General features: G+C 39.2%; 1 protein-coding gene across 3 annotated transcripts in view; it reads left to right on the top strand.

Annotated features, from left to right (window-relative positions):
- Positions 1 to 10,070, top strand: part of SBF2 (SET binding factor 2) — a gene marked incomplete at its 5' end in the record, with an annotated part of 353,908 nt that overhangs the window by 301,040 nt on the left and 42,798 nt on the right. For 2 of the 3 annotated variants that reach the window (XM_014581886.1, XM_014581888.2), the window contains 3 exon segments: positions 855 to 1,051; positions 3,063 to 3,203; positions 4,170 to 4,265. In XM_014581886.1, the coding sequence (XP_014437372.1) occupies positions 855 to 1,051; positions 3,063 to 3,203; positions 4,170 to 4,265 (434 nt within the window). 3 annotated transcript variants of the gene reach the window in all.

The following is a 10,070-nucleotide window of genomic DNA, read 5'->3' as shown; positions in this document are numbered from 1 at the left end:
AGAAATAGAGAGAGAAGTGAGAAATCAACCCCAAGGGATATGGCCATGCCACAGTCCCTTCTCCTCCATTGGGGCTTGCACATATGCCCAGTTTTCTTTTCAAGCCACCCGGTCTGGGACTCAGGCTACAGAGTTGGCCATATAGGATCCAGCACCTTAACCACCAACCACCTGCTGGCCCTAATCCACTAATTTTACAGTCTTTATTTCAAGTTATAATAGTATGTGTAAGGCAACAGAAATACACAGTTCAACAGAGGCCTGCTAAGTACTTCTACATAACATTGATATATTTGTTTTATTCATGAAAGAGTGCACACAAGAGAAGGAAGCACCCTCCATAGGCCTCGGTCACGCCGTGCTCCCCTTCCTACACCTGCCAGGATCCTGAGCACATGTATACAACTCAGCATGTTTTCAGGCCCACCAAGAAGGGGACTTAAACCACAGTCACCATGTGGCTTCCAGTTCCACAGTCTGATGGTCTACCACCTGTGCCACAGAGGCTGGTCTTAATTTGCATAGTATTTTATTTTCTTGGATTATTCAGAAAAAGTCTGCAATATCATTGAAAGGAGTTCATTTCAGAAAAAGGGTATAATAGTGAATAAATTAGCTGTTGTCACCAGCTAGGCTTTTTCAGCTCCTGAAGAATTAAAGAGTTGAAATTAATTCCATATCTGAAATACATGCCTTACCCCACCACTGATATGTTTGAGTCTTTTTTTTTTATGTTTGAGTCTTATAAAATTACTGTGATAATAAGGTTTTATTCTTTCTTCCACCATTTTTCTCCTTGTCTCTCCTCCAACTCTCTCCCTCAATCATTCCCTTTTTCTCTTCCATGTCTGAAGCTATCCTGGCCTTTTAGTCGTACCTCAAGCTGTACAGGACAGTAGTTTACCAAGAGTGGCCCGCTGCTATCGACACAATCGCCTACCTGTTGTATGTTGGAAAAACTCAAGAAGTGGTACTCTGCTCCTCCGATCTGGAGGATTCCATGGGAAAGGAGTCGTTGGTCTTTTCAAATCTCAAAACTCCCCTCAGGCTGGTAAGCATCTCTCTGTAGCAGAGATACAACTCTTAAACCTGAGCATATTCCTAAAACCAAAGGAAGTAAAATGGGGAAAGCCAGTTGCACCCTTTCATCAAGCCTTCTCTCCCACGTAAACTCTTCCACTCCGTTACATACAGCACATGCAGCTTAAACAAGAACCGCCTGGCTGTGTGCAGCTTCCCCTTGAATTTAACCTTACTTAGTATGTTTGGTCTGTACTTGAACTTTTATAGAAATTAGTCAAGTATTTACTTCTAGGCTATTTTCATTCTAGCAAGTCAATTATCTGCAGATGGAAACTAGGTTACACTCGTATTTTTCCTTTCCTCCAGATACAGCCATACATGTTTACCAAATTTCAGAGGCACATAGGGATTCTGTCCCATGTGATAGGAGAAAACCTGTCTCGTTCTTACAGATCACACACGGCAGCAAACTAGTGACCAGAATACTGCTTTACGAGCTCTCAAGCAAAGAAGTTTTTGAGAAACTAGGGAAGTAATAAAACTGCAGTCACTTTTTCTGAGGATGTCATGATGAGTACTATGTCTGAGGTCTTAACTTCAGGAGCTATATTATATGTTTTGCTGACCTTTCTCATGGCTTTTAGCTCACAATAGATATTCAGTAAATCTAAGCAATAGGCCACACACCAGATCAAATTTAGGGATAACTGCCTTGTTTCCCCCTTTGAAAATGAGGTGAACTGTGTTCAGCAGATAGAATCATGTGTTTTGGAGGACTCTTTATCCTTATCCATTTCCCTCCTGAAAGTTAGCCCCTGTTTCTTTGATCATTCAGTTGACTGAAGGTAACAGACACAATGCTGTATTGTTCTACCTGGCTGGTAATCTCAGCATAGGTGTGACTGAAAACAAACGACTTTTAACTGTCTCTGCTCTTAGGAACTCACCCAAGCCACATAGAGGGGATAGCAGAACACAAGCATGTGTAGGTTACATAAAGTGAGTGATTCATTTCAGGAGCATAGATGGGCATATCGCTAAGCTTTTACCTAGCAAAACATTGACACTTACTCCTCCAGCTCCTAATTTTTGACCCTAATAGAAATTCACTGTATTTTATATTTTGAACTCATATATTTGCTGACATTTTAATATCCTTGAAGTCAGGGTGCATCTTACAATTGATGTGATAAGAATAGGGCCATAAATAGAGCTTTTAATTCATGATTCATAAAATAATGGTGTATCATAATTGATGACATCTTAAGTTTATAAAATAATGCTAATTATTTTCTGTTCAGGTTGCAAGAAAGCTTATGAATATTTGTAGAATTCATCCCCAATGCCCCTTTAAAATGCCTTGGCCAGTTTCAGTGATTCTGTTTTGCTCCCCAAAACCACCCTCATATTGCCTCCTACCCGGAATTGCTCTCGCAATTATTTCCATCTATGCATTCTTTTTGCCCCTTTTTCAGAAGAACCAGGGTATATGGTAATTGTTCTTACCTTCTCCCCATCTTGCTGCACTCTTCACCACAAATGCCCACAAGCTCATGTCCCCTGTTAGAACTGTGTGACAGAATTGGAATTAAGTTATTGTTATTGGGAAAGTCTCACCTCTACCCATTCTAAGATGCCAGAGGAACCTACTGCAGCCTCTGCTGTAGAATAGTAGCAAAGGCAGGATGGCTGGGAGAGGTCATCCAGGAGATGGAGTCATCTGTGACTCTTCATTGAGTTGCTAGATACCGAGAAACTACACCTGTGCTTGGAACGAGAGCCCTGTGCTGGTTGTCTAGACCTGGGTTCTTGCTGAGGGGATGATGAGGCAATCGAGAAGTAGGTGTGGTGAAACTAGTGTCATAGGAGGATTAACCATTTTAATAGATTGGGGCTTTAACCAGGGATGGTTTTTATATTTGGGTGTGGTAACTTAAAGACTGCATAGAGAAAAATAAGCAAATAGATGTTAATATATACACACTTGTTTTACTAACATAGAGACAGTTTGTTTTATTAAATATCTTTTCCTTTGATAGCTCCTACCTCCTCTTTAGAATCTTCCAGTAGCATTGAACAAGAGAAGTACTTGCAAGCCTTACTGAATGCGGTTTCTGTCCATCAGAAACTCAGAGGTAACAACACCCTGACTGTCAGGCCAGCACTTGCTTTGTCTCCAGGTAAGATTTGATAATACTTTTCTTCTCGACAACTATAGTAAAAGGTCAGACCCATTCCTAGGGTTGATCTCTTTAATTATTTATACATTATTTAAACATGAGCCCTTAAAAGTACTATCCTTCAGGATATAACTTTAGTTCCTTTTACTGAGAAATAGAATGCCACAATTAACATCTAGTAAATATAGTCCCCAAATTTAGAGATTCAATTATTGGGTTTTTAGAAAAGTCATGATATGTTTTTGCATAGAAAAAATACATTATGACCTTTCTCACAAACCAATAATTCCTTTCTAAAACAGTAGTAGGAGAGGCGTAAAGTCACCCGCTTGTTTCCCAGAATCTGTTTTACATAGACTTTAATTACGTAGACTTTATCATTATGAAGTCGAATGTGTAAGTCAAACATCAGTTTATTAAATGTGTATTTATTAAAATGACCATGTATAAGTTTGAAATTCCCTGAGTTTCTGCAGCTTTTATGATTTGCAGTACAGTTTGTTTTCACTAGATTCGGATGAAGCCATTAAGACTTGTACTAATATTCTGTTTCAGTTATCATGTGATGGAACCCCAAAGGGTTCATGTAGAGGTAACCCTAATGTGTTAGACACAGGAGCATGTGACTTGAGAAGTTGGTCTCTTTGGCTTCATAAGCTATTTGGATTAGCTCAGCATAAGCAGAAAGTGGCTTTTCTTGTAAAGTAACACCATGCATGCTTTGCTTCATTTATCATTAAATTCTCTGATTGCACTTGCCAAACCTAACTCTATAACCTTGCAAATGTGTGTTATCTCTGATGAAATAATAACATTGCCTTGTTATCTCTAATAAAACTTTGGGTACTTAACCAGTACAATGTTTGGCAGCAATTAGACTTGCTACACATGAAGATAACGTTTTGTCATTTGAGTAATGTTAACCCGAACGACATGGTTTTTGTTCTTCTTTTTGGCTGACTTTAGGGACTGAAAGGAGGACTTCAAGAGTGTCCACTGTGCTTAAGCAGGTAGTGCCAGGACATTTGGATGTAAACCCATCCAATAGCTTTGCTCGAGGAGGTTAGTAAGATTGATTTTATAACTGAGCACTGATAACAAGCTTAAAAGCAGAAATTTCAAAATTACAGATATTTCAAATCAATTAATTATGGTTCAAATTGCTCTTACTCTTTCTAAATGAATTATCAAATTTATTACTAACCTGATGGTAGATGAGTTTAGCCTCATGGGACAAGAGGTAAAACAGTCGCCGATATGTTACGTACTGGAGGATTTGAGAGCATTAGAAGGTGAGGGGACTACGTCTAGACAGCCAGTCAGTCCTGGCCTACTCGATGGTGCTGCGGGTTTGCAGGAGAGAAGGAAAGATCACAGGAGTACAAACAGCCAGGGGGAGTGATGTCAGACCTAAGACTGCCTCCAAAGCCTGTTATTTTCACTCCTGTACTCAGAAATTCTAGTTGGAGGATAAAATAGCATGATACTGAAGTTTCTCTCTTTTTCCCTCTGGACTGTAGCTGCTGCCTTGAGGAAATGAAAAAAGGCTAAGTATTAGCTTTTTTAACCTCCAAAAAGTAGTCCAGTTTTGTCTGTAGAAAATTCTGAGATTCTTTTACTCTGCAGAGGAAATTCCAGACCAGGTATTTTGATTGTAAATCTGTTTGCTTCACAATGGAGTCATAGAATCCTAGACTCTTCTCATTCCTATTTAATGCTGTATCCTCTTGAAAACATACCAAGTAGGTGATCTTGCTTCTGCTCAGACTACATTAGTCATGAGAAATCCATCTCTTCTCAAAAACAGACCCTTGTATTTGTAAGCAAGTCTCTTTGTTAGAAAGTTCTTTGGGGCCGGCAGGTGGCATAGTGGTTAAGGTACTGAACTCCAACATGGCTGACCATAGTTCAAATCCTGAACCTGGTGGTTTGCTTTCTCATGTTTGTCTTTCTCTTCCTCTCTCTCTCATCAAATTTAAATAATAATGATGATGATGATGATCGTAAATAAAACTACTTTTTTAAAGTTTTTTCTCACATTGATCAAAATATCTATAACCATGTATATTGACCCTAGCTCTGCCCTCTACAGTTAAAAACTAAGTCTCATTGTCCACATAAAGTGCTTCACCTTGAAAAACTGTTGTATTTTCTGTCTAAAAACTTTACTTAACTCTAATTATTCCCATTCAAGTGGTTATAATCCATTCCCCATCCTTATCACTCTGTGGACTTTCCACAGAATTGAGCCCAGCACTCTATGTGTTCATGTAGCCTAGGATTCCATTTAGCTGAGGGGAGAGTCCCATCGTTAGGTTAACCTACATAGAGATTACTCTCATTTGAAAGACCTGTCTGCTTCACATGCGCTATTCTTAATGGGCTTGAAGGTTGCTTTCTGGATCTGCATATACTAACTACAAATTTCATGTTCTTGTCTATTTTCTAGATGTGTACTATTGTTGCATTAGACCTCTGGATTCTAACGCTGTTCACAAATGTTTGTATAAGCTGCTTTTGCAAGCCCCTTGTTATCCATAGATTTGATCACTGTTCCCATGTGATTCATTGTTTAAAAAAGTATTGAGCAAGCCAGAAATAAGGACAAAGATCTGCAGCAAAATAATGTAAGGTGCTCTAAAGAAATCAATCTGTTAATCTATATTGGTTATGAGTCTTACTACTAAAACTCAGCTTGCCCATATTTTTAAATCTCTGTGAATCTTTTTAATCCAATTATTTGTTAATCTTTCGAACTGTTAACTGTATCACACTTTGGTGATACAGTTATCATTTTATGGGCATTTTAACATGACTTAAAGGAATCACTGCTTTTTCCTAAGTAATCACTACTAATCCGCTCTAGAATTTGATTCAGAATCAATATTAAAGGTTCTATTGCCCAAAATTCATCCTTTTCCCTTTTGAAAGCCATGCACATTTCCTGGTATCCAAATTGGTTCTTTGGATCCTTTTTTAATTTTCTCCCCCTACTTTATCAGAACTTTTCTGCAGTTGCAGGATTTCGTTAAGAGCTTTCAACTTCCTTGAGTCATCTTTCCAATTAATGTGTCAGGCTTGGAGGACATTGCATTAGTTTTCTACGTCTACCTTAACAAAATGCCACAAATTGAGTGGTTTAAACAACTATTGTCTCACAGTACTAGAGGCTAAAAGCCCAAGATCAAGATATCAGCAGAGTTGGTTCCTTCTTAGGACTAGAGGTATCATGCCTCTCTTCTGGCTTTTGGGGGTTTGCTGGCAGTCTTTGTCATTCTTTGGTTTATAGCAGCATCACCTAGTACTTTGTCTATTTTTACAGACATTCTCCCTATGCATTTGTCTCCAAAATTCCCCATTTGTAAACACCAGTCATAGTGAATTAGGGATATACTATACAATGACCCTATTGCTAAATAATATCACATTCTGAAGTAGTGGGGTTAAGAACTCAACATATGAATTTTAGGAGACACATTTCAACTCTTAACAGTCATCTGTAACATTTTTCTGACTTTTTGAAATACCGTGGTCTTAAAGTTTCAGATACAGGTAGCAGTTCCCCTTATTGCTTCATTTACCATCTTGAAGTTTATATTGTCAGCAAGGCAAATCAGTCGGTTTTCCATTCAGCTTCTAGGAGAATGAAACTTCCTGTTGGTGTCTAGCAATCAACTGAAGTCCTCCCATCCCACACCCTGCTCTTGTGGTTCATCTATGTAAACCTTATCAAGAACATGTTACCTGACCTTCTGTCTGACCATATGGCCTGGCCTGTCATACAAATTTAGCTACAAAATTGTCCCTTACGCTGATACCGAAGGCCCACAGATTTTCACCAATCCACCTCATCTACATTCTTCTCTCTTGTTTTGTGATGGCCTCAGAATCATGGTAATCTCCACTAGTGGTCACATTCTTGTAATGAGTTTATTCTTTGCTAGTCTCAGATGTACCTGGAAGCCCATGTTTCCCTTGTTAGGTTAAAATCTCTAGTTTAATTGATGACCCATTCTGTTCACATCTGAGCCTGTTATTTATGACACCCTTCCCATGTATTTTCTGGTGAAAATAACCCTGAATTCAGTGTTTACTTATGACAATTATTTGCTCCTAATCAGGTACCCATCATCCTGCCTCGGATGATCCAGAAATGGATTATCTCATCCTTTCACTCCATCTCTTAACTCTCCACTCTCTAAGCCTCCCAGATCTTCCAAACTCCCAGTGATTAATTAGAAGAGATACCATGTCTCTTCTGCTAATGTCATTCCTCTTTACATTAAATAGTAGGAATGGACTGGGTCAAGCCAGTTCCATGAACATGACAGGCAAATAGGCATTGAGGTTGGGCAGGGCAAGACAAAGTGTAGACAGTGCCAGACTCTGCAAGTAGTTCATTCCCTCGTGTCCACCTGCAAGTACAGGGTCTCCTTATTCTTCCAGAGAGCTAACTACCACTTCAGAAGTTCCTGGTTTACCCAGTACAGGAAGAGCCTCTTAATCTTTAACTTCCTCTTAGCCACCTTCTATTTCTCTTCTGTTTTCACTATTTTTTCATTCCTCTCATTGTTATACAGTCTTAGTTTTTGGTTTTCTTCTGAGATTATTTTCACTGTGTTCCTTTCCTGCTCTGACCATCACCATTTTTTCATTCAAGGTGATCACTTTACATTCAGCATACATGTTAGTGAATCCTAAGTCAGGAATACATCCTTTTTTTACACCAGAATCACTTAAGAAAAAATGAAGATGTGAAAAGATCACATTGTTTTTCACTTAAGTTAAAAAGCTTTTGAGCTCCCATGGGGAAAGCATATATACACAACTCGGATAAAGTACTTTGTTGAATAGAAAAATGCCATGAGAGAATTGGTACCACCGCTTAAATACTAAAGAAGAGTTGATTCAAGGAATAGCCACATTGAGGAAACTTTTTGATTTTTCATCATGCACATTTTATAGCCTTTTAAGTTTCTCTATTTCTATTATTTTATCTTTGAGATAACCTCCAGGATAGGTTTTTATGAGGCCTGGAGAGGCTAAGTGACTTTGTCAAGGTCATACAGCAAATAGCCTTTAACTGGGATTAGAATTAGCTTAGTACTGCACCATTTCAGTGCAGCATTTACTGAACATCTTATACCTCACGTGCTGACCTGGGTCAGGCATCAGGTCACACTGCTAAATAAGGTGCCCCATCGCTACATCCAACCTAAACATGCATTCCTTCTCTCCTGTCTTTTTGTCTAGAGAGACTGGAGGTAATAATAACAGCAGTGCTTATGGAAAACTGATGCTGCAAACAATAGTGCATTCCCACAGGGGAATGAACTGCACCATTTCCTCCTAGAAGTAATTCCCTTAGCCAGTTCCTGCTGGGCAGGTCCAGGGTCTTGTGGTTGCTCAGGTCACTATACATTAAGTATTTAGTTTCATTCTAATTCAAACAGTAGCCGCACTACTTACTGTGTAATAGTAAGCAAATAGGAATCTTCTTAATTCTCAGTGTTCTCACTTACAAAATGAAAATAATTAGGACCTAGCTTTAGGATAGTTATTAAGGATAAATAAAATAATATATATAAACATATAACTTTGTAATTAGCTCATAGTTGGAGTTTAATTGGTCTTAATTGCCACTTTCATTGTTGTGGTTATCATTATCGCTGCTGTTGCTTAAAGCCCTGCTGAAATGGGCAGTCTATTTGCATTTACCTTGCTTTGAGCCTCACTGACTTAAGGCAAGAAGATAAATAGAAGGCATATTATGCTCTAGGTCTAGGCCAGTCACTCCTTATTTTTTAAAATAATTATTTATTTATTTAATTGCATTTGTTATTATTGTTTTAATTTGGCCAGAGAGAGAAAGGGAAAGTGAGAAACCAAGCCGTCAGGTCCAGGACTCAAACTACAGCAGTCAGCCATGTAGGAATCCAGCGCCCCCAACCACCACGCCACCCGCTGGCCCCTCGCTCAAGTTGTTTTTATCGTGACTCACAATGAGAAGTTTTTTTGATTTTTGTCGTATTTTGTTTGTGTTTGTTTTTGTCAGAGGACACGTGCTTTCCCCAGAGGGAAGCAGAAACAGGGAAAGGGGAAAGCATCCCTCTCCTACCCCACCCCCCACAGTGGGGCATGGTCTGGCTACAATTTCCTCTCCTCCATTTCCATCCTTCTGGGAATGTGGGCATATATGCACATGTACCTGGCTTGTTTTTCAAGCTACCAGGACTAGGATTTGAACTGTACTGTCAGCCTTGTGAGATCCAGCTCCTTTGGTCACTAGACCACAGGGCTAGCCTGCAAAGTACATTTTATATCTACATGTATACATGCATATTCATCTTCTGTCATAATTCAGGTAGTACTAAGTCATGATACAAAATGTGTACATACTCGGGAACCAGCAATTAGCGTAATGGCTATGTCGCTGGAGTCCCATGTAGTCGACCACGGTTCGCGTCCCGGACCCGGTGGCTTAAAACTCACGCCGGGCACATGTGCGTGTGTGCCCAAGATCCCGAGAGGAGAATGGAGGAGAAGGGATTGCGGCATGACCATCCCCCCGGGGGGTGATTTCTCGCTTTCTGTCTCTATGTCTCTATCTATCTGGCGAGCACACGCGCCCTATAGCGAAAATCTCTCCAAAAAAAAAAAAAATGTGTACATACTTAAAACAAGTTTTATAGAACAATATTCATCTTTACAACATGCAATGCACATAGTATTTTCCATTGTAATCTGTTTTTACTTTTTTAAAAAGGCTGATTTGACCTACTAAAGTGATTTCATAAGCCACTAAGGGAGTCCTACAGTTTGGAAAGACACTGTTCTAAACCCTTTGCCACTGTTTTTTTTTTTTTT

The sequence above is a fragment of the Tupaia chinensis genome, unplaced genomic scaffold, assembly GCF_000334495.1.
Source record: "Tupaia chinensis unplaced genomic scaffold, TupChi_1.0 Scaffold141165_1, whole genome shotgun sequence".
NCBI classification, from domain to species: domain Eukaryota; kingdom Metazoa; phylum Chordata; class Mammalia; order Scandentia; family Tupaiidae; genus Tupaia; species Tupaia belangeri.
The sequence above is the reverse complement of the archived record's forward strand: the minus strand, read 5'-3'. Positions and strand labels throughout refer to the sequence as shown.